The sequence below is a fragment of the Fukomys damarensis genome, unplaced genomic scaffold (genome assembly GCF_012274545.1).
Source record: "Fukomys damarensis isolate Sample0158 unplaced genomic scaffold, DMR_v1.0_HiC HiC_scaffold_14, whole genome shotgun sequence".
Lineage (NCBI taxonomy): Eukaryota > Metazoa > Chordata > Mammalia > Rodentia > Bathyergidae > Fukomys > Fukomys damarensis.
The window spans coordinates 13,953,218-13,979,466 of record NW_022900926.1 but is presented as its reverse complement, the minus strand read 5'-3'; the positions used below and the strand labels follow the sequence as shown (position 1 = coordinate 13,979,466).

At 37.8% G+C, this 26,249-nt stretch overlaps 1 protein-coding gene across 1 annotated transcript in view; it reads left to right on the top strand.

Annotated features, from left to right (window-relative positions):
- Positions 1-26,249, top strand: part of Grm1 (glutamate metabotropic receptor 1) — a 386,786-nt gene that overhangs the window by 324,888 nt on the left and 35,649 nt on the right. The window contains 2 exon segments of the mRNA XM_010626642.2: positions 10,651-10,777; positions 23,895-24,825. Of these exon segments, the coding sequence (XP_010624944.1) occupies positions 10,651-10,777; positions 23,895-24,825 (1,058 nt within the window).

The window sequence follows — 26,249 nt, the reverse complement described above, 5'->3', positions numbered from 1 at the left end:
AAAAAGCAAACTGAACAATACTAAATAAGAATATAACTAAAACAAAGGAAGTTGAAATGACGTAACACAGGAGCTCTGCTCATCCTTTCTTCTCTACCAAGTTCTGTGATTTTTATGAAATGGATTTTTTTCTAACACAGAGAGTCCCTACTTTCTAATGATATCTAAGGGCTTTTTCATTGCTGGGTGAGTTGGGCCAAAGGAGCAACCCTAACGTCACTGTATCTATACAATTAGAATAAGTAAGCATCAAATATTGGACGTTTGCTGGTTGTGCTAGAAAGAATTCTCCAGGAAGGAGGCCTGGAAGCGGCTCTGTCTGTCTCTTGCTATTTAAAATCAAACTGAGAAGGAAATGGGGCATAAGGGAGGCTTGTGAGCTGGCAGGGGTATGGAATAGAAGAACTAATAGGCCCTTCCCCATCTCTAATTTCCTGTGATTCATCTCGGGGAGCACATAGGCTGTCACATAAATGTTGCATTGCACAGCTGGGGCTGGAGTAGATCTTGTGGAGGCTCTGGCCCTCTCACCATGCCACCATGTTGCTTTTCCAGTCTCTGCCTGGGAGCTGCAGGGTGACCTTAGAGGAGGTGCTCTAAGTATGCTCAAAGGCCCTGAGGGCAACGATCTAATCTCATGGTGTGTATGTTTTGGTGTGGATGCTGGCAGAGGACTTTCTTAATGTTCGAAAAATTGTGGAAGATTTGGAACCAATAGCAGGTTTTGATAGATGAGAACTGTCCTGTTAAACAAAATCTTACTATTTCTGCCACTTGGAGGAAGTAACAAATTTTGAGACAAATCAGCCTAGTTTTAAATATCTTGAGCCTTTTCTGAAGAAAAAGAATTGAATAATTGTTGTGACAATTTATGAATCAAGGTGCACTCCATTCCATGACTATGACAAGGTGCTAAAGGCCTCCTTCTGTGGCCACATTTAGTCCCTGAGTTTGTGGATGCTATGGTTTGGACATGGCTTGAGTATGTGCCCTAAAAGTTCATATGTTGGGAGCTCTATCTTTGCTGTGATGATGTTGAGAGGAACCCTGAAGCTGTGGAACCCTTTTGGGAGGTAAGTAGGTCAATAGTGGCATCAACCTCTGTGGCCCAACAAACCGATTTAATTCTCATGAGTTTGGTTGCTATAAATGGAGTCCACCACACATGCTTAGCATCTTCTACATATGCCCTGTTCTCCTCCAGTTTATGATATGGCCCAAGGGACACTCTAGCAACCAAACAAATTCTGCTGCCCTTCTTGACTTTCAGCCACTAAAACTGAGATCTAAATGAATCAATTCTTTGTAAATCACTCAATCTCTGTTTTGTTATAGAAACAGAAAACATACTAATACAGTGATAAAGAGGATATTTGACTAAGGAAGTCATTACATAGCTGAGGTAGAGTGGGACAATTCAGGAAACACGGAAACGTCATTAGTTAACAATACATATAGGAGTACTGGAGTAGCAGAAGAGCAATTTCAGACATAGTGTGCATGAACTAATAGCCCTCCTTCTTCTGAAACATCTATTCTTTATGTCCAGGTGGAGTCCATTCATTCAAGGCCATCTGGTGGTATGCAAGAGTGTCCTCTAGAATCCATTAGCCCTGAGCTTCTCTGTGACTGTTACCATTAGATGTCAGACCCCTGGATTCTGTTTACATCGTCTTTTTAATTGGGGAAAAAGCCAGCACACTTGAGGCGGAAGTCACATAGTGGGGAGATCATAGGAACTCTGGGCTCATGTACTTCTCTGACCTAAAGGATTTCATACATTAGTCTTGGGCCTTCATTCTGGTACAGGTGTGGATGGCATACAGTCTACTGTGAAGGCATCTATTGCAAAACAGTTTATAAAAGTATAAAGTTTGGTTTTTTAGGATATACAGAAAAAAACTGCATAAAAAAAAAAACAAAACAAGTTGTTCCAAGGATTCACTGTAATCCAGCTCCCTGTCACAGTTTCCTCCTGTTACACTGACTGCTGGCAGGCCATGAATGAGTGCTCACATAGCATGTGTATTCCGCATGCGCATTACAGGAGAGAGGCCCCTCTGCTCCCCAATTTCAGAGGCAAAGCTGACTGCATTCATCGCTCTGCCGAGATACTGAAGTATTTCTGGCAGCAGGCTTGTGTTATACCCATTCAGTGTTATTGATGGAGATCCTGAAACTCATTGCTAAGCCATTAGAGCACTCCAGAAAAAAGCAAAACTCTAGCAGGACGATTTTAGAAATATTTTATACCCTGCAGGAGAAAAATGTGCCAGTTCTCAGTAGCACCTGGAGTGAAGGTAAGGGGGGTGAGTGTTTCCCATAAGCACCTCGGGAGGTACGGAAACAAATGAAACCCGAATCCCATTTACTAAATAATAGCACTTGAATTCTAACACCACTCATTTGCCACCTACCAAGCCCAGGATGCTGAGAGTCAGATCTCAGTAACCATTGCAGAGACTGGACAGAGGCAGCTCACAAGGAGATTGTAGGACCTGTTCTCTTATTACCTGGGAAATATAGCTTTTAGAAAAATCTACTCATGAGATATAATCAAAACATATGGAGAATGTTTAAAATAAAGTTTATCAAAGTAAAGGGCGCATTGTAATTAATCCCCCTGAGAGTAGTCCCCTTACTTTAAGCACACTTATCCTATCTTTCTTGCCACTTTCTGAAGTTCTGCGAGTCCTCTTTCAGGTTTTAGCTGTGCTTCTGTGGCTGTCTCCATGTCCAGCGGATTCAAAATTTCTACTTTCCATGGCAATTTTGGCTCATGGGGGGGGCCAGATGTGGCATGGTGGCAGATATAGTGAAAAAGGTGGCTGAGGACACCTTGTAATAATTTTATTGGATAGACATTGCTGTAGAAGATTTGAATCAATTCAGGACATCAAGGCAGCCAATGAAAAGACACTCATGAATAAAGATTTTCAGCAGAATGGGGTAAGTGTGTTAGAAGTGAGGGGAAGCGTTTTATGGGAGATTCATATAGTATTGTGTTTTTCAGAGTAACACTTTTTATTTTTCCTTAAAGATGCACTGTGTTTTTATCACATCATAAAAATCAATGTCATTTAAAATGTTAAAACAATAATTTGATCTCCTTTCTGATAACCCCCAGAACATTCTTCAGATAATTTTCATTTGAAGCAGTTAAAAGACCAATTTTCTTATTTTTAGAAATCTATATTTTAAGGAAGCAAAAAATTATTTCTATCATGCCACAAATACAGTTAACTAAAATTAAATTTTTATTCTTGTATATTTCATGAGGATCTAGTGAGGGAGAATAGAGATTGCTTTATGCAGTTCAATGCATGGATTATAATATAAGAAAGCAACTCAAAGACGAGTAATGCTGGGAATCCATTTCTCACATCAAGGAAAAACTCAGCCTCTACCTGAGATGTTCTGTAAAGTGGAGAGGATGAGGGTACCTTGGATTCTCTTTTTCTTTCTCTTCAGTCACCCATTAAATCATTCTACTTTTGCCAAACCTGCCCAGAAGACGGTTGGCAAGAGATTCTGAGAACTGTAGTCCACAGGTATCTCAGCACGGTTCCCTTGAACACTGACAACTGTGTAAGTATTAAATGCCAAGGTGTTATTGGGAGATTCAATCCCAGAGAAGTCAGAATGAGGGGAAAAGGGAAGTGAGACGTGAAGGAATGGGAGAAAAACAAAATGAAACGAAACGAAGCAAAGCAGGGTGATGCTTTGCTGGGCAGGACACTGCTCCCCTGAGTGTAACTGAGGCCTGTGCCTCACAGAGAGCTCTGGACAGGTTGTGCCGACAATTAGAAGAAAGAATTTGAGGAATGGATGCACTTACACCCTCCTATTTCTGCTTGCTTTGGGGATAGTTTATGCTCAAGGGGAACTGCATCCCCTGATCTCTTTAGATACCTACTGAGGAAGTCTATGCCTTGTTACTTGGCTCCTCTTCAAATTCTGGAAGCCGTGGGAGGAGTCAGAGTCTGGGTGGATGCCCTAGAGTCTGGTCAGGGTTTCTGCCAAGATAAGTCCAGTAGAGGAAGTTCTGGGATGACTTCCCAGGGGCAGTTCAGATGCAAGACGATGAAGTAGCAGTGGCGGAAGTATCTAGAGCTCTTAGTACCTGATGGCCAAGGGACTAAGGGCCAGGTGAGGCCAAGAGATCTAAGGCTGTACATAAAATACAAACAATATTGTACAAAGAGAGAGGAGCGCATTGGTCTCATCTACAGAGACTGTTGTCATTTCTCTTGTGATGAAGAACAAGAAAGGGTAGCAAGGTGAAGGAAGAGAATTAGAATGAAGGAAGGAGACTGGAAGAAACGGGGATCAGGGACTAACATTCACCAGACATGTCCCATATATGATGGATCTCAGACCCAAAGGGCTGTCGTCATTTGCCCTGAGCTGTCTCAACCAGAACCTGCCAAAGCTGGGCTTGGAGCCAACCAAAGGTCTTATCACCCCAGGGCCAGATGCTACTCAACTGTGTGAACTGGCATGTTTCTTACAAATGCAAATTTGTAAGCCTGGCTTTCTCAATTGTTCACAATAAAAACATAGCGAGCGATCCATTTTTAACACACGGAGGAAATGGAACCCAGAATTAAGGAAACAATATTTGTAAGGAAGTTAGGAAGAATTTAATAGAGACAAAGAAATTGGCAAGGGAAAGCACCCCACAGCTTCCTTCCATGGAGTAGTTGTTTTTCTTTTCTCGTATCTCTTCTCTCTTCTTTCTTTTTATGTTTTCTCTTTCTCTTAAATTTATCTTTTTTTAAAAAAATTTTATTGAGTTTATTGGTACATTTTAGGGATACAGTACAGTTACATTCATTGTTGGGATCATGTACCTTTACATGGCAAGTCTTGATTCTCATTTTTTCCCCTTACCTCTGCCCTCCCTTCACCCCCTCCTCCCCTCCCCATCTACAAACACTTTATTTTCATCTTTTCATTCTCTCACATTTTTTTCTTTTCCCTTTTTGTTCTTCCCCTATGCATCACACCTTCCCTACACCTTTAGCTCTTTTCTTCAAATTTCTTTAGATTATTTTCTCCAAGGTAATGGATGGGATTCTGGGTTATGAAAGGAGAGATGGTTTAGCCTCACCCAACCAATCAGTACAGAGTTCTGGTGAACACAGCACATGTCATAAATATGTTCTCCTTTACATATGTCCTTTTCTAATAGAGTGAGACAACAGCTCATATGCATAGAACAAAGCCCAGTTACATACAGCTTCCAAACTGCACACTTCAATATTTCTTCTTTTCCACTCGCGAGTAAGACTGATTCTACTCTATTTGCTGATATCATTTGGGACTGGAGAAATGAAGGTTTGATTTCTACAGATATCAGAAGCATAGCCCTTGGAAGCCTGCCTTATTTAAATGGCTAGAGAGCGCTTTCTGTCAACTTTAGCCTCTAGTGTCATTCTGATTTCTTGTGGGTGAGCAAAGAGCACAGGAACAGATTTGTTGAGTATCAAAGTAAAGGAGTTAAAATTATGTTCATTACTATGTAAGACATTCTTACAAAGTAGCCAGTAGAGCCTGTTAAGAAGCCACTTATACTTGTCTCCAGCTGGAATTTGAAGTATCCCAGATGTGTCCAGGAGCATTATTGGTAATGCTGCTATAGGAGATATTTTTTGGTTTTCTTGTTGGTAGGCAAACCTCCCTGGGAGAAGTTGTAAATGCAGAAACATAATTTCTAATAATACCCTATGTAAAGAATATATTGACTCTATTGAGTTCACATTTACATTATCATCTTCTCACATAGGCCATTGATTAAAAAATATGCAAATTGTTTGAAATCATGCATCATCAAGACTGGACGGGGTCAGAGTTTTAGATTCCAGAATATTTGCCATCTGTAGCAGCCTAAGATTATCCTCATAAGGTGAACTATTAAATAATTCCTCCTTTTGCTGCTTTACTTTAATGTTGTTGTCCTCTTCTGCACATCTTTCTGCTTTTGAAAGAATTCTATTTATGTTTTCAGTTTTTTGTTTGTTTGTTTTTGGTACCGGGGATCAAACTCAGGACCTTGCACTTGAGAGGCAGGGAGCTAAATCTCTGGCCCAAGCACTCTATTTATGGTAGTTAGTTGTTTAGCCCAACTCTAGAATTAATCTGTAAAATAATGTATTCTGTTTGGAAAACTGGATGTCTTTTTTTTTTTTTTTAATACTGGAAATTGAACTCAGGGCTTTGTGCTTGCTAGGCTGGCACAGCGCCACTGAGCTAAATCCCTGGCCCTGGATATCCATTCCGAACAAAATTGTTCAATCAATTAGTATCACCCCACCTTTCCTAACAGTAAAACAAAGTGTGCTAAGAATAAATCTGATACTACAAAGCATATACTATAAAATACATGTCTAAATGGCTGTGTATGTATGTATGTATAGATGAATGATATTTCTACTACTTGCTATGAATGTTTCCTGCCACATTATACAGAAATAGCTACATGAAATAGAAATGTATTGAGTCTCAGCTACCAGTAGCAAAGCTGAGAAGAGAATGTGGGTACACAGTAATGTTCCTTTTCTGGGATATAAAACACCTGTCAATATCACAATTTAGTGAAAAGCTGTTTCAGTCATGTGACAGGAAGTGAACTATGTGCAACAGGAAATCAACTACATGAGGTTTGAAAAGCATTATCACTCCATTTATTTTTCAATGATGGAAACACTGCAATATATCTGTCAAATATAAAATAACTAAAGATATATTTACCATAATTTCCTGGTAATATCTACCATCCAATAAGATACTGCTACTTTGATCTCAATTCTTTAGATTGGAGGATTGAAGAGATGGAAGTCACCAAAAGCACAAGGAAAATTGAGTTGGTAAACTCATTTAACATTATTATCTTTTGAACTTGTCTAAACAGTATTTTTATAGGGAGAAAAAAAATTAAAGCTTCTTGAAGTGACATACAATATTTTGTGTTAGCTCTTACTGCACTGCTTGCCACAATTTAAATAAAATGACACTGATTTACTAATTCAGTTTTATCATATCATTTACAAAAATATCATTTGAAATGTAGATTCCATGTGATTATTCTGCAGATACTTGTCAATTATTTTTCAAAGCAGACAATTCTTTCAACTTTCAGGCCAGGATTTAATTCAGGGCTGGGGATGTAGTTCAGTGGCTCTGCTGCCTGCCTAGCAAGAGCAAGGACCCAAGTTCGATACCTGGTACCCAAAAAAAAAACCTGGGGAAAAAAAACAAAAACAAAAAACAAAACAACTTTCAAAAACCATTTGAAAGTAAAATAAAAAATGGGAAACCTTTCACATTTGTTGGAAAATATTATGTCATTTTATCATTTTATGTAATTCTAAAATAGTGATGTAAATCTCAACTTGCTCTGTAGGAAAGTAATTTCATTTTCATGAAGAATAGAGTTCTTATTATTTTAAAGTATTGCAATATGTACAGTTTAATTCTGACTCTATGTATGGAATTATTTGGTACTTTTGAATGTTTTAGGGAAGCACTTCTGCTCCTAGATACGAGGGAGTCACAAGGTCCTTACTTAGCCTTCTGCTGTAAATAATGAGAAAATTTGCTAAGATATATGAGGCAAATGTGTTTAGACATTGGAAAACAGAATATAATCCGAATGCTGAGGAGGTGAAGGAAAACAAAGAAGGTGAACCCTAAAACCACTAAGGCTTTTGACCTGGAGGCATTTTCCTGACCCTTCAACTAGAGAGAACACAAATAGTTTGTCTATCTTGCTAATTGAAGTAGATAGTGGCAGCAGACTTGGGGAAGGCCAAAGCAGCTAGAAATTCCAGTACAGTAGAAGGGAGAAGATGCACCCATATAAGAAAATGAATAAATATTATATAAGTCTCAGAAATTAGCATAGAAGGTCCTTTGAGTATTCAAATACCAATCTACAGTAAGTAGAATAGAATTCTGACTGTAGGTTAAGAACAATTAGTAGGGAATTGAATTTCTTGAGTTGATACAGAACCAGGAATTGTTGGGGTTTCCACCAGCCAGAACAGAGGTATCTTGTTGAATGCACAAGGAATTAAAAAATGACCAGGGAAGGGTCAGACCTTAATAATGAGGTCAAACTCGTCCAAGAGCAGAAACTATTCTAGAAATTGCTCCACAGGGTTAAAAAAAAAGCCCCCAAAGGGGCAAACTGAGCTGCAAGGAGCTTAACTGCCTGCTAGAGCAAAGGGCAGCACACCTGAAAGAAAGAAATGAGAAATTCAGCACTATACACCTTAATGTACCCAATGTCTATCATCTGGTGAGAAATTTTTGTGCATGTGACAAAGTGGGAAAATGTAACATTACCAGGAAAAAAATCAAATTATACTACATGATATACTGATGGTGGAATTAACGGTGAAGACTTCAAAACCCCTGCTATAAATACATATTATGGAATTTTAAAGGAAAGACAAATATAATTGGAAGAAAATGAAAACAAAAATTATAAAATAGAATTTATGCACATAAAAATAACATGAAAAAATATGTCAGTGGATGGAATCCAGCCACTGCAGAAGTAAAAATCAATGAACTGTAAAACACAGCAATAGAAAATGGCAGGCCGGGCATGGTGGCACACGCCTGTAATCCCAGCACTCAGGAGGCTGAGGCAAGAGGATCACTGTGAATTTGAGACCAGCCTGGGCTACATAGTGAGACCCTGTCTCAAAAAAAAAAAAAAAAAAAAAAAAAAAAAAGGCAAAATATGGTAAAGAAAGAAAGAAAACAGAAATGAGCAGACTCTAAGTAACTCTCAGGATAATATCAAAGGGCTATGCTATTAGTACATTTGGAACTCCAAAATGACATGAAAGAGATGCAGTAAAAATTGTGAAGAAATAATGACTTAAAATTTTCAAATATAATGAAAATGTAAACACAAATCCATGAAGCTCAACAAAGTGTAGGCAAGATAAACACAAAGATGATATATGTTGATGTTAAAACTGACCAAAGGAAACTTTAATGTTACTCAAAATAAAAAGGCCTATTGTATACAAATGAACAAAATAGAGATTATAGCAGACATTTCATCAAATACTATATGCTAGAAAAGAAAGGGATGATATCTTTAAAGTTCTAAAAGGAAAAAAAAGAAAAAAATTGAACCCAGAATTCTGTCAATAAAATGTCAAAAGAGCTAAAACATCACCACCAACAAAATATGTAAAAATATTGCTTTAGAAAATTAAGGCAAAACGAAGCCTCTTTGAACAAATAGTGAGAAGTCATATTTTGGTGTAAATATGAAAGAAAACTCTTCAAGGAGAAGAAAGTTACATAAGGGAAATATGTGTTTATAAGAAATAATTAGAAATAGTAGAAATTGAAAATGTATGGGTAATGGTAAAATATTGTTTCTATAATTTTAAAATTTTGTCTAAAAATAACTTTACAGCAAAAGTGATAATTCATTGTGAGTGTGGGAGATGCCATAAAATATTCTATGTAAGTGAAATTATTAAACCATTACCCAAATGATAAGAGGGAGAAAGGAAGAGTATTTTCTGTAGGCTTCTCACATCATACAAGTCCATGTTTTTGTAGTGCAATCGTGCAGTATGTGAATATAGACTGTGATAATGTAACGGTGCCTGTTGTCAACCTTCAAGGAACCTCTAGAACAAAAAGTCACTAGAAACTAAAAAAAGTTTATCTAATAAACCATTATTTTGGATAACTTGGAATGCTAAAAATAAAACAAACAAAAAATCAACAGGACAAATAGAAAGGAATGGAAAGATGATTCTTTTGTATCTAAACACATTTATTATTACAAGCAATGTAAATGTATTAAACAATAAAAGGCAGAAATTTTTCAGTTGCCAATGAAAGCAAAACCTGGTTTTGTGCTGTTTGAAAGACATTCACTTTTGTTCATAAGTAAAATAACAAGCAGTGTCTTGATGTTTATTTGGTTCTATAAAGGTGTGAAAGTGTCTGCCAAATAAATGAAAAATTGGAGAAAGTTTAAACTGCTCAGATAAGAAGCAATTCTTCAATAATTTCTAACTGTAATTTGTTCTCACTGGAACCAATGTACTTATTTGAATTCACCAGAGCAAGTCACACAGGACCAGTAGCTGTGGGTTCGTCCCTTGTCGTCACTCTGCCCAATGTGTATAATTTTTCTCTAGAGTAAAATTATTCATAATTCAGTCCCTCAGAATTACACCAAATATTTTATAATTCTTCAGCTTTTATGAATTCATGTTTTATCATAGAAGAACTTTGGGGTTAAAGATTACTTGCTTTTTCAGAGAAAAATTTACCTTTACTATTAGAATAATCAATAATTATGAATATAAACAAGAATAAAATGGAATTTTCATGTTTTAATTCTGCAAAAATAATGTAGTGAATTCACTCTATCAAAGAAATAGTTAAAGCATTCAAATTCTGGATGGAATAAATTGGCATTAACATCTCAACTGTGGGATAATGAAGGATATTCCGATATGCCATTTAAGGGTCTTCAGCATAGAAAGTTTGTCAAGGTTATGTTTTGACTGTGTTTATCATAGCACGAAGATGAGTCTTCACCTGCAGCAGAAGCCTTTTGGGGAAGTTGCCTTTAAGATATGTGCAATGTCCCCGTTGCAGGTCATACGGAAAGGAGAAGTAAGCTGCTGCTGGATTTGCACTGCCTGCAAAGAGAATGAATATGTGCAGGACGAGTTCACCTGTAAAGCCTGCGACCTGGGCTGGTGGCCCAATCCAGACCTGACAGGTAGGAGTGGCCGCTCTTGTAAGCCCGGCCCTGACTATTGGCCCTAATGTGCTCATCATTTAAAGGTGAGGGATTAACTCGTGTCTTCTCAAGGCTACTTTACCGTGCACATTTTGTGATGCTCATGTCAAACACTATGTGCAGACCTTCTATAAGTTTGTTTCATGACCTATATTGAAAAGAAAATTCATTTAAATCTAAATAAAAGGCAGTTGATATGTGGAAAGATATTCCACTATAGAGACAGCCGGTTATTTTCTGTTTTTCCTTTCTAAAATTGTATCGGAAGGTATTTCCAACCAGCTTAATTTATACTTCGATTAAGGCTTGTGCTTGATGTCTCCCAAAGGCTCATACAATCCTCTGTGGAGCTTTTTCAGAGGTGGCTGAATCTAGAGTGGGTGATTGATTTTTGGTGCAATGCTAGGCCCAAGGGCACTCAGATTAAGTTATGAGTGCCACTGATTTAAGTAGTCTGAATAAGATGAAAAGGACAGAAGGAGAAAGGTCCCTTGTTGCTTTTGTTACCTCCTGGCCACCATGAAATGTTTCTCGTCTGCCATCCCCTGCCATTTGCCATGCTGTCCTGCCTTCGAGCCAGCTGGTTATGGACTGGAATCTCTACACACTGTGAGCTAACTCTCCATTTAACTTTGCGTGTTGGATATTTTGTCTCAGTAAGGAGAGACAGGTAACTAAGACAACTTCCAATCATTGTTTTGAACATTTACTACATGTGAGTTACTACTATAGACCCTTAAGGTACTAAGGGAAATGAAACATAATCCTAGCTTTTATTTTGCTTAAAATCTGTCAGAGAAGAAATGTGGAAAAATATAACAAGTATGAATGTAGAAGAGATGTTCTAGGGCTACAAATCTTGGTAGGCAGACAAGGAGATGAAAGGAACTTTACAAAGAAACTAGAACATGAGAAAGTTGAAAGTTTAAAACATATTTTGGGGAAACCATGAAACAAGCATGTGGGATTGCTTGGAAGATAAGGGACTGGCGGGGACATGGTGAGAATTTGGCTGGACGGGGCTGTGGCAGGGACAGCACAGGTTTCCATGGGATCAACTTTCGTGTTTGGCTCTAAACACAGGGGATCGCTGAGGGCTTTAAGGTGGTGACACCATGAGACCTGTTTTCAGAATGATGGAGCTGGGGGCTGAATAGACTCTAACTAGACTGGAAACAGAGTGATCAGGATCACATCGGCCCCAGTTAATCATTTCAAAGGATGGGTGGCTACACTGGAAATGAAAAGGAATAACTGAATGCAAGAAACGAATTAGTAGTAAAATTAGTGGGTCTGAGATGGATCAATTACGTGAGTGCATACCTTTTTAAACAGCAATGTTTATATGTGAAGTTTGTTTTGCACAGACCCTGGTATAGCCTTATGGATAGGAGGTGTTTCACAAGTATCTTTTATAAATTTTAAGAGTCATAGAGTCCTGGGAACTTTGTCATTGGATACTTGCAGGCATTGCCATCTGAATAGCCTAACCCCTCATCTGAAAAAAGAGGAAACCTAATTAGGTGAGGTTGTGTGCGAAGAATGTGCAGCTCATTTAAAGCAGACCATGTTCAGTAGGTCCTAGTCGCATACCTCCTTGGACACTGTTGACAATCACTGAAGAGAATAATAATCCTGATGGTTGCTTACTTGTCCCTTCCCTTCCCTCCCCTTCCTTTCCTTTCCCTTCTGATACTTTCCTGTCTTGCACCATTCCATCCCTTCCCCTCTTTTTTTTTTTAAAATACAGAATCTCACTTTGTGATTTAGGGTGGGGTTGAACTCACCATGTAGCCCAGTCTGGCCTCAAATTTGTGATCCTCTTGCTTCAGTGTCCACAGTACTAGGAATACAAGCACACACCAGGATAACTGACTACTTTTTAATTTGGTTTTAGATAAGAATATGAAGCTTTAAAATGTGGCTTAGTGAACTCGTAGAACATGCTTATATAAATAGAATCAGGTCACATAACTATAATTATATTTATTAAGTGGCAATACCTTGTTAAAGGTTAGCTCTTTAGAAACAAGTTAAAATGTATATCAGAAAAATTTAAAAATCTTTTAAGACCAAGGCCCTTTTCCAGAAAAAGAAATTATGTTCGAATTTTTTGAAGGTACAAACTGTGTCCACCCATCTTTTTACCTCTAGCTAAAAGCTGGCTCTCAGATGTTCGTGTGCTTAAGAAGAACCCAGGATTTACCCACCTCCAGGGATTCCCAATTGCTAGTACCAGAGTGTGGCCCAGCAGAATCTGAAGCAATTAGGGCCGGTCCCACTGGTGGGGAAACACTGCTGTCTTGTTCAGAGCCTGTTGTCATGCACATAACAGCTACCTCATAAATGTTTGTTAAATTGAGAAAATTGGAATGAAAAAGGGCCTCATCCAAGTTTCTTTGATTGATGCAGTTGGTTAATAGGAAATCTACCATGCAAATCCAGTGTTTCCTCCATAGGCCGAATGGTTTCCCACTATGTTATGGATCCCATAGTTGCATGCAATGGACTGGCTTGGAAAATTTCTCCAATTTGTCTCTTTTCTAATCTTTGTAGGACTTCACATTAGGCACTCTCCTTTTGGGCCCCTTGGGTAAGTAGGTCTCATAAAGGACCTAGTTGTGTTGGTGAGCTGGGGCTAAATTCACCATCATTCCTCCCTGCTGCCTGACTGGGATCACAGTTGTGAGGAAAATACTGAAAGACAAAAGTGATCCCTTTCTCGGGTCAGCCTTAGAAGTCAGTAGTCCTGGCTTTGAGGCATAAAACTTTCTCATCTATGTTCTTGGAGCTTTCCCAAACTTTTCTTGATGCTCTATTTTTTCACTTGAATTAGCGTTTACCTCACACATGAAAAGGAACTTCTATCCTATTTTTAAACCTTATAATAGATAGAACCTTATACAGAAGATCTAATATGATATAATAATGGAGCACCAATTCGATATTTTATTTATGTCAGCCCTTGGCCGAATGATTATGCCAGTGATTAGGACTCCTTAATTTGGAAAAACATAAAATAAATCCCTCATCACTATAAATAGATGAATAGTAATTCAGTTATCTCTCTAAAGATCTGATGTTCTGTCATCCATCGTATATGTGTGGCACTTTATCATTCAAATGATGTGTGAGGCACCAGCTCGGACTTTGCCTTTCTATCTGCCAAGCAGCTACACTTGTAACCTCTGCCTAGACCATTCTGCAAATATTACCTTTAGAATCTTTCAGGACGTGTATGCCTCATCATTATTTATACTCACGTTTTAATGACACGTAATGTTTCTACGTTCCGTGTTTAGTCTCATACTTGAATGGAGAACGAGATCTTACTTGGTACCATGTCAAGAACTGAGCAATGGCACAGTGCAGGGCAGTGGGTGGGTGTGTCCTGGTAGCAGTAGTTGGGGAAAGAGAAACCCACTGTGACAGAATGCCGCACATCGGTAGAAACGTGGAGACGAGTAAATGCATTGCCTTTAAGTCGTGTTTTGTTTTTCGGGTGGAGTTTTAGGGGTACATTTTAATTAAAATGCAAACTCATTCTTCTTTGAGAAATGACTTTTACAAAAACTGAATGTAGAGTTTCTTCAAATAGTTGCTTTTATATAAATTCCAAAGATTCTAATAGTAATGAATAAAAAGATATTTATGAGTCATTTAAAAATTTTTTTAGAATATGCCTTCCTTTGGCTATGAAGACAAATTGGTATATTTCCTAGAGGAAGTGCTTTTTGAAGCTGTTAAGTTTCTCATATTTTCTTCTTGGGAAATTGCACATTTTAACTTAGCATTTAAATTTCACACTTTGTGTCTTATGATACTAAAACAGGATTCTCTTCTACAATGATATATAACTTCACAGTAGTTTAATAATTCATGGAGCAATGTAAGTAATCTAATACTACTTAATGCTTTTAAAAAATCAAAAAGTACAATAAGATTCCTCAGAAAGGCAAAGTGTCCTAAATCTCATTAAAAGACAGATTAATGTTGAAGAAATTAACTATTTTTCTCTAGCACAACAATTATGACCTCTCACTCTACTGTTTATTCCTTTACTTAATATAACCTACCACCTGCTTTATACAAGGCATTTGGAGAAAATGGGAATGCACCAATGAGTAAAGCAAGTTTATGAGGAATTTCATATGAAACTAGACATGCAAACAGTCAGCTATAATAGATTAATGTTGAAGAAATTAACTATTTTTCTCTAGCACAACAATTATGACCTCTCACTCTACTGTTTATTCCTTTACTTAATATAACCTACCACCTGCTTTATACAAGGCATTTGGAGAAAATGGGAATGCACCAATGAGTAAAGCAAGTTTATGAGGAATTTCATATGAAACTAGACATGCAAACAGTCAGCTATAATACAAAAACCCTACACTAAGGATATGAGCAAAGACTTGTCATAGGAACACACAGAGAGAAGCAGTTCCACTTCCCTGGGAAGAGAAATGCCTTCACAGACAAAAAAAATATATATATTTAAGCTTAACACTGAATTGTAACCATAATTGTTATCTTGTAGATAATTGACGCTAATAAAACAACTTCAGAGGAGGTATGTCAGTGCAGCTTTATATCATCAGGAAAAAGTACTATAAGTGTGTGAATTGCCCTAAGGCACTTCAGGCGAGATAATAATTACCTTTCTGTATTTCTTAATTCATGTTATATTTCACTTGACCTACTTGGAAAGAATTCTGATATTAAATTTCAGCTTTCTTCAATATAGTTGGGTGCTATAACCTCCCAAATATCTTATTCAAAAATTAAAAATAGTCCCTGGTCCTCAGATCAGATTTAGTATGACTCTGATTTTGTTAATTTGTAGTCTGCCTGAAGGAAACTGGCTTGTCTGAGGCTTCTGAGTCCTCTGGGATAAGTGTAACCATGGACTGGCAGCCTGGCTTTGGGGCTTCAGATGCAGTATGTGTAACACTCATGAAATCTCATGTGCTCTGGGGTGTTGTTGGTCGGAGATACTTCTCACAAGTAGTTGAAGGCAATTTCCATCCAATCTAGGCTTCAGGTACCCCCAAACAGCCAGGGGTTTGAAAAGTTATTTTTATGCCCTAAAATAGGACCAAAAAAAATCATTATAGTTCATGTGTGAAGAGTTTGAACATTGTAGCTAATTCCCTCAAGATAGGAAAATCAGTTTCTCAAATTTAGGATGTTAAAAAAATATAGGAAAGGAAAAAGAAAAAGAATTAAATGCTTTTCAAAATGTAAATTATCAGTCCTATTCTGCAGGTGAGTCTGCCTGGGAGTTCTGGGTTGGCACTGAAGAGCCTGGTTTACACTTATCAAAAAGAATTGCTGGGCAAGCACAAAGTCCTGAGATTGATCCCCAATAGCAACCAACCAACCAACCAACCAATCAAACAAACACACAACAACTCTTTAGAAAAAGAATCTAAGCTTTCCCCAAGGGAATGGAGGAAGCAAGTATCACAGAGTTTCAAGTACGCTTCTGGGTATTGTGGCAAATGAACTGTCACAGCACATGGACATTTAATTTCCTAGCACAAAGACATTTTTCTTCATTTCTGTGTAGGCAACTGTATAAGACAGAGCTACATGGCAGCTGGACTTGATTATCGATGGAGATTCCTCAGTATCTGTCTGACTTTCAGCCATGTTATAGGAACTGGGATTTATGATATGGAGTTTGAAATTTCACCAGTGTCAACCAAATTCAGTTTCTCACTGACGGATTTCACTTGGCATAACCAATTCTACAGCCAGACTCAGTTTCATAGTTTGAGGGTGATAAAAAGACTCCCCTGAGAATTTCTGCCCTGAGCTGTCTCAAACCCAGTATTCACCATACAGAACTTGATAGTTCAATCTGCAGATGAAACAGATTTGTGTATGAATAAGAGAGCTTGCACTCGCAATCTCTTGGTTTCTTAGTGTGACATGCACCACTTCTCTCAGTGAAATGGACCCTTTGCATTTAAATAAAAAAGACACTAAGATACTAACAGTATATCCTGAGTTTTCTGAATCCCTTCAAATTTCTAAACTCACAAAATCCTTGCATATACATACAATATTGAAAAAATTAGTGCAACATGCTTACATATTTTCATTTATCTCAACTCACAATAGCTTATTGTAGCTAAAATATTGAGTTAGAGTGATAATTCTGTAATAAAATCTAGGCTTAGACAAATTCTGGTTACTAGTAGGGGAAACAATAAAGATGAACAGATTTCTATCAATAAATAAAGTAATGTAAAAATTGACCCAAAAAAATCAGTAAAGAATGAATAAGCAAGTGTTTTCAGTGAATACATATATATGTATATACAAAAGTTTTCTTATGAAGATCTTTTACAGAAGATCATAGTGTGGTCATTAGTTTGCTCTAAGGTCCACCGATTGCCAAAGGACTTTCATGGACCTTCTAATTTTAGAGGCTCTGAGTAGAAGTTCAGTTTAAAATCACCAGTGGGCATAATCTTCAGTGATACTAAGGCTTTCTTTTTTCCCCCAGAGAATTGGGAATGGTGAAGATAGCTTTACAAAGCTTAAATTATGGGTAAATGTTCCAGTGCTATGTCCCCACACCACTAGATGCATAATTTGGAATGTTCCAGCTAAGACATACAAAGTCTAATCATAATTTAGTGTCTTTTCAACAGAATATGGAATGTTTCAACCTCTTCAGGAAATAAACATCAATTAAGACTAGTACATATCTGTAAATCACAGCAGGAGCAACTGCATGCAATCCATTTGGACATGGTCAAAGGGTTGATTTTGCAATTGTAGCAGTCAATGCCCCACCTACATTTTTGTGTTTGTTTGTTTTTGTTTTTTGAGAAAGGGTCTTTCTATGTAGTTCAGGTTGGTTTTGAACTCACAGCAATCCTCAGCCTCCTGAGTGTGCCACCACACCCAGCTCATCTAAACTTTGTTTAAATTACAGGTGAAGCATGATATAACTACATCTGCTACTATCCCAGGAATATTTAATTTGGTGGACAATTTGTTTCTCTTGGACTGAGATGTTTCCTTTTTAATGAGGATTTTACACAGTGTGCATTGGATAGATTGCTTGGTGTAACCAGATAGCCATTCTAATTTTCCAGTATTATCTTTGTGATTTTTTTTTTCAGAATACTTTCTACCCTGATTTTGTGCATCTGTAATTAAATCCTTGAATATCTCCATGGATTTCTTATTAATATAAAATTTTTTTGTCATTTTATAGAGACTCTTGTTTAAGGAATTTTTTTCAGAGTAGTTTGTTTAGCACAAATATCTTTAAAGTATTTTTATTGTATTTCTAAACTATTCTTATAATGTACACTTTCTATAGTACCATTATGATGGTAAATCAACTTTTATAACAGTAATCATTCTAAGTAAAATAAGACTGAAAGTAATTAATAATCTTGCCTATTTTCAAAGTATACCTAAAGATAAAATAAAAAGTCTCTCAGACTGAGGATGTTGTTCAGCGGTAAAGCACTTTCCTAACATGCGCAGGGTCTAGATTTGATCTTCAGTTCGGAAAAAAAAAAGTTTCCACATAATGTCAATAAATGAATTATTTTGAAAGCTTACCAACCAAGGGTTATTTATATATGTATCTTCTTTAATTTAACAATTCAGTATGCTATGGAAAAGGCCATGGTTTAATTATTAGAAAAACATACATTGGAAAAAAGTACTGGATTTTATAATACTGACTGGACTGTTTATTGTATATTAAGACTAGAAGTTTCCTTTTTAGATTTAGTTTAAAGCCTATATGAAAACCAATGTTAAATCAATACTTAGTACTTGAGTATTCAAAGTTCTGTTCTTAGTGGAAACAGTTTTTGAATCACAAAATTGCAATCTTGAGAGTCTCTGTTGATTAATAATTATAAAATTTCTGTATTGTGAGTGTCAATCAGTGAAGAGCAAATGGGAAGAATTAGCAATAATTCACATTTAGTAATTAATTCATGGACATTGTTGGGCAGTTTCTGTTCATAATAGGGATTTATTACATGTGTTAACTTTATATTGAAAGACTTCATACAAAGCCTAAAAGATATTCTGACTAGATAAATGTCTGCAATTAATTTAAGGCAATGGATCTAAGCATTTTCTAATAATTTAAGGAATTGGGCTTACGTGTTGATTTATCACTTGATACATGACACAAATCTAGTGACTTAAAGCAACATGCACTCAGTTTCTGTGGGCCAGTAATTTGGGTACAGTTTAACAGAGCCAGCAACTCATTACCTTATATAAGCTAATTTTGACATGACTTCCCATCAACTTTGCTATATGGTATTCTATAGACTAGAAGCAAGTTACAGGTCCTGCTCATATTCAAGAGGAGGAGATTACCCAAGAGCAGAAATACCAGGAGGTAGGGATCCTTGAAGAACCCCTTAGAAGTTTCCCACCATACTGGAAAATAGTTCTTCAATATGTTCAATGTTGCAAGTTTTCATTGAATGATATAGCTTTTTCATATTTGCACAGAAAGAAAGATTCATGATACTCTAGATACCTATAATGATCTGGATACTTATATGCTCTGTCACAATCTTCTTTTGTATTTTTGTAGCATTCTCTGTCCATAGAGATTTTGGGACAGTAGCTATTTCTTAAGTTTTACAAGTACACAGTACAGGTATAGATATTTTTATTTCAAGGAGCCATTATATAATTTGATCATGTATAAGAACTACTGTTCATTTTTCTTGGGAACAAATCCTATCTATTGAATGTGGAAAGGAGATTATCACAGAAAATAAAGAAATATTCACCAGGTGTGGTGGCGCACGCCTGTAATCCCAACACTCAGGAGGCTTTGGCAGGAGGATAGCTATAAGTTCAAGACTAGCCTGGGCTACATAGTGAGTTTCAGGTCAGTCTCAACTACATAGTGAGACCCTGTCTCAAAAAAAAAAAAATTCTTTCAGTAATCTTGAAGTATCAGTTATAAGTTGAGACATAGGATTATTTTCTCTGTTTGTATAGTTTTAATAAACCAACCTATCTGATACTCTATTAATAATAGCAAAATAGAATGCTACCCTTGGCAGAAATATTGTTTCCCTTGGGATTTCAAAGGAAGAACAGGGAATTCATGGTGTTGGCATCTCCAGAGAAGCAAGTCATTGGACAGATTTTGAGTAGTTGTCCTGCTGGGTTTGGGCCAATGCTCTTTAAATAACACTTCTTTTGCAGTATCTAAAGATGGCATTATCTCTAGGTTCCCTATCTATAGGAAATAGAAGCTATTTCAATTGGTTTAATCCAAAGATTCACAATCATATTGATTTAGATAGCTTATTTACTTTTAAATATCTAGTGAAATATCATATTATTATTATTATTGTTGGTAGTAGTAGTAGTAGTAGTAGTAGTAGTATTTTGGTATTGGGGATTGAACTAGGGACCATGTGCTTGTGAGGCAGGAGGCAGCACCACTGAGCTAAATCCCTGGCATAAATAAATATTTTTAAATTATAGTTTTATCTTTTAATATCTTTTATTCCACTAATTCAGACCTCAGCCCATGCACAGAAGAGAACATGTTCTTCTATATTAGTTGGTGAGTCAACTCCAAAGCTATTTGAAAGTTTCCTTAAGTTTACCTTTTGTCTTTATTTAGTTTACAATTTTGGATATTTATACAAGGAAAAGCCTTTGAAAATGCCTTATATAATAGTATGTTCTAGTTTATAGAATATAGCAAAGTTGATGAAATTTTAAAATTTTAATATTGGTGGATTATTCATATCTTTTCTCTTTTCTGTTTTTGAATAATTAATGTAATTAACTGGGACAGATTTGTAGTGCAGGATACTACCAAATAAAAATATCGAATGCGATAGCATATAATTTGACCTGTATTCCCAAAGTTTAGGGAAATCATTAAATACAGCTCTTAATTTGACTTTAGACTAGGATTTTAATACAAATTCTATGCATCTGACTTAGATTTAGAAATGTTAAAAAGTAGTATTCTTTTATAAAGAACCCTCTGAGGACAGAGAAGTTCATTTAGAAAGTCAGGCAAAGTTATCATACAAAATGAGAGGAATGGAAACAGTAATTTTTAGGAAGTTACAAAAGCCTGAATAAATGCTGCATTTGAATTTGGTATTTTTTAAAAGCCTTGGTATGCCAATTAAAAGAGCTAACTATTGACCATTTTGCATTTTATCTCCTTTTTTTTCTTTTTGGTACTGGGTGTCAAACTTGGGTCCTTGCACTTCCAAGGCAGGAGCCAGAACCACTGAGCTAAATCCTGAGCCCTTTATCTCCTAATTTCCTAATTTGTCTAGAACACAAATATATATATTTATTTTGTCAAAAGTTCACTAAATGGGCATTGTTATTCTACATCTATCAATTTATCTACCTACCTATCATCTGTGTATCATCTATCCAGGTTTTATCAGAGAAAGAAAAAGATTTAAGGTTAGGCCAGGTGTGATGACACACACCTATAATCCCAAGATTCAGGAGGCTGAGGCAGGAGGATAGTTGCATGTTTGAAGCAAGTCTGGCCTACATATTAAGTTTGAGGGTAGCCTGAACTACATAGTAGGATTCTGTTTCAAACAAAAGATTATAGTGAGACTTCATATTTCAAGCAGAAGTTCCTCCAGGAAGAGGAAGAAGCTCGCAAAGACGAACCCCTGACATGGAAGAACAAAGCCAGCCAAAGCGTATGTTTATGAATAGTGTCTTAGATTCCCAAAAGAAAACGATCACAGGAAGATACCACAAAATCACCAAACATTCACCTTTCACAGTGTTAAAACATAAGAAGTAAACTCAGAGATTTTCTAAAGGACCTTTTTATAAACTGGTCACCACTTCAACAGATCTCCCTGTTTCCCTCCAAACCATGATACCCTGGGCCAGCTTGGATGGGACACAGCTCAGGCCTCCGTCTCATCTCAGTGGCCCATTTCTTTATACAATGAACAGAAACAGATAAAACCAAATCCAACCTGACAAAGCACAGGAAATACATTTGTATAGATACACACACACACACACACACACACACACACACACACACACACAAAATAACAGAAGAATACCCAGATATGGGAAAAACTATTTAGCAAATGGTGTAAATCTAATGCAAAATGTTTGTTGACTTTATAAAATAATCATGTCTAGTTGGTAAATGGAGGACCTCAAAATCGAGGATTGTAATAAATATAAAGATAGGCTAATTACTTTACATGAAGACTTAAGTTTAAAGACTCATATACAAAGGCAAGCACAATTACCAATCCTCGGATATTTAAATAAATTCAGCAAAAGGAGCTCAGCAAAATTAACCAGGGCTAGAGCACTGTGGAGACTGACTCATGTGTTACATGAGGGTTGAACAGAGTTTGCACTGGAGGAGCCCAGGGAGCCTGCTGGCCACAACATCTCCAGAAATACTATGATGAAGTTTTTCTAATGATCTTGGTGAAATCTGTAGAGATCTGAAAGATGGTGAGACTAAATGCAGTCAGCTTACTGGTTATGTATCTGTGGTTCAAAAACTACAGATGAAAAATATTAAGGAGAAGTGCTTTATTTTTAATAACCTGCCTATGTAGTTAGGACTATGATCACTGTGTCTGTACCCAACACAGGCGGACTTTTTTCCTAAACAATACCGTGCAACAACTATCTACACTGTATTAGATAGGATAAGTAATCAGAGGTGATTAAAAGCATGCAAAAGGACCTGTGTAGGTTATACACAAATATCATGCCATTGTATAGGAGAGCCTGAGCACCTTCAGATTTGGGGACCAGTGCCAGTCAGGTACTGAAACCAATCTCCCATGGGTACTGAGGAACAACAGTGTGTGAAATTGAAACAAAAACAAAATATGAAAGTTGAATGTATTGCTTACTAGCACAAGGGATGGTTGTGTTCCATCTATGTTCTCTGAGCAGAAAAAGCTGTTCCTCTTGCAGGAGGTTTTCAGAGTGTGAGGTTTACGGATTGATAAGCTTTCAGATCATGGGCTGCATGACAACATCAATGGAACTGTGATACTCCATGAGTCCACAGTTGACGGCTGGCACTCAGTAACTGAGGTGAGATGTGACAGCTGACACTTACTGGTTGGCACGCACTCACAAATACCCTTCTGAGAAGGATTATTGTTAGCTGACTGAACAGGCTTCAAACCCATTCTGGTGGTTCCTTGCTGTTAGAGCTATGGAACAATGAGTCCTCCTAAATTTTTGGAAATGCTTTTACTCTCACAATTTGGGAAATACTGGCTCAGATCAAATGCAAAATCCTGTGAAGAGGTTGTCTCCAGAGCCTGAAGAGTTTTTCTCTCACTCTGAAACACAAAATAGATTTTAGTCTACAGTTAGAGGGAAAACAGAAGCGAGGTGTTTAGGAACACAATACTAGTCTCCTTTCAAGAGATGAGTGAGGAGAGATTCTCTTCTTCTTTGGTGTTAGAAGCCCCTATGAGAAACCACCAACCCAAAGGCCTGCATGGCTAGATGCAGATAACAGATGACTGCAGGGATTTGAAGTGTAATATAGATTATGTTGTGAACAGGGGACTACTGAATCCTCTACACAAGGAAAATTAAAATTACACTGAAAATCCTGTGCTGGCCAAAAAATACACGTCTAAGAATTGTACTTGCTTATGGACAATGGCTGTGTAATTTATTTCATTCTAACTTGTTCTATTACTTGATGATACATAACCTTTATTGGAAATGCAGGGACTCTCTCTCTCTCTTTCCCTCCCTCCCTCCCTCTCTTTCTCTTAAAATATAGAACTAAATTCCATCTATAGAGTAACATCTATTGCTAATGCTGATGTTGAAAGAAAAGAACTTTCACGTTCAACTGTGTCTCACATGAGACTTTTAATGAGATGAGGTTTGGGGACAAACAGGAACGTCCAGGAGGGCGATGGGGCACCTTTGACTGTGTAATTCTGAACATCACGAAGGTTGTGGCTGTAGCTTTGTTCCCGGTAACTAGCAAGCACTTTTATTGTTTGTTATTGTTGCTTAGCAAGCATCTCAGATTCATGTTAAACGGTTTTTCTCATTACAGGCTGTGAGCCCATTCCCGTGCGCTATCTTGAATGGAGCAACATAGAATCTATTATCGCCATTGCCTTTTCCTGCCTGGGCATCCTTGTCACCCTGTTTGTCACACTCATCTTTGTACTGTACCGAGACACACCTGTGGTGAAATCCTCCAGTCGAGAACTCTGCTACATCATCCTAGCTGGCATCTTCCTGGGGTACGTGTGCCCTTTCACTCTCATCGCCAAACCCACGACCACGTCCTGCTACCTCCAGCGGCTGCTAGTCGGCCTCTCCTCTGCCATGTGCTACTCGGCGTTAGTGACCAAGACCAATCGCATTGCTCGCATCCTGGCTGGCAGCAAGAAGAAAATCTGCACCCGGAAGCCCAGGTTCATGAGTGCCTGGGCCCAGGTCATCATTGCCTCCATTCTGATCAGCGTGCAGCTGACCCTGGTGGTAACCTTGATCATCATGGAGCCCCCCATGCCCATCCTGTCCTACCCGAGTATCAAGGAAGTCTATCTCATCTGCAACACCAGCAACTTGGGTGTGGTGGCCCCTGTGGGCTACAACGGGCTCCTCATTATGAGCTGTACTTACTATGCCTTCAAGACCCGCAACGTGCCCGCCAACTTCAACGAGGCCAAATATATTGCCTTCACCATGTATACCACCTGCATCATCTGGCTCGCTTTTGTGCCCATTTACTTTGGGAGCAACTACAAGATCATCACAACTTGCTTTGCAGTGAGCCTCAGTGTAACAGTGGCCCTGGGGTGCATGTTCACTCCCAAGATGTACATCATCATCGCCAAGCCGGAGAGGAACGTCCGCAGTGCCTTCACCACCTCTGACGTCGTCCGCATGCACGTTGGCGATGGCAAGCTGCCCTGCCGCTCCAACACCTTCCTCAACATTTTCCGAAGAAAGAAGCCAGGGGCAGGGAATGCCAAGTGAGTTATCCGCCTGGGTTTGTCTCTCTTCCTCTTTCGCTCCTGCATCCTTTCCTCCTTTCTCTTCTTCCTCCTCTCCCGCCCCCATACCGCTCTCCCCTTCTCCCTCTCCTCATCCCTCCTCCCATTCTCTTCCTCCTTCCTCTGTCTTCCGTTTGCTAAATTGTTTACCTCACCTTCCTCAAAATTGTTCTCGTCCCTTCTTAACTTTCCCTTTTCCAAATCTCATGCCATATTGCAGTAGGATGGTACAACTAAACGTACTCTTTGCATCCCCTTGAAAGAGCAAGGAACCTGAAGCAGCAATGAGCTATGTATATCCTTATTTTTATCTGGAAGCTCAGACTTCATTTCTGCAGGATTTTTTCTTTTTTATGTGGGTTCTTCCTCTAAAGAGGATCCACCCACCTCTGGGGTCCAGGTCAGTGATTCAAGCGCTATTTGTAATTTATAGTTTAGACTAAGGTTGAAAATATCTTCTGGTTTACTTCTGTCATCCTGGAACCACACCATTGCTAACATGGAGTAGAGGACAAGGAAATGTAACAGTTGGGGTGAAATTGCAATTTCAAAACTGGGTCGCAGCTGTGCAGCAAGCTCACCCTGAAATCAGACCTCTTAAGCACACTGTCAGAGCTGTCTTATTTGTTAAACTTTAAATGGTGCTGTAATGAAGATGTTCTACAACACTGCATATGGATTGGGCCATCTCTACCACTAGGTTACGTTCTGAATGATTTCTTACTCACAAAGCACCCAGAAAAATAAGGAAACAGGTAATAATGATGAGCCCCAAACTAGAGAGTCAGTGTAAGCTTCAAAGCCCAGATGATTTTTCCTGTGGTCTTTCTTCCGATCAGTTGGTGTAATAAACAGTTCCCGATTTTTTTCTGATTGTGTTTTAAGAAGAATGAGTTAAACGTTTTCCTGTTGCTGCCTAAGGCCCAAGAAAACAAATTTAATGTTATATTCACAATTTTTAAAATGACACAGAGGTTACATTGAAGTTCTAAAGTAATTGAACTATTCAAAAATTAGGGAGGTTTTCTCATTAGGATTGATTTTACTGTTTAAAATAATTATTTAAAAATGAAAAATTTTAAGAATAACAATTATAATACATAGTGTGTGTGTGTGTGTGTGTGTGTGTTCTCAGGGTTGAGCAAGCACACACACACACACATATATGTGTTGAGTTTTTCATGTAAGGTAAACCATGGAATATTTAACCTTTTGTGAGTGTGTTATTTCACTTAACATTATGGTTTCAAGGTGTACCAATTTCCCTACAAATGACTCAAGTTTTCCCTCCTTTATGGCAACATAGTACCCCATTGTATATAAATACCACATTTTCTTTATCCATTCACCTGTTGATGGATATTTAGGCTGTTTCTAAGATTTGTCTATTAATAATTGTGCTC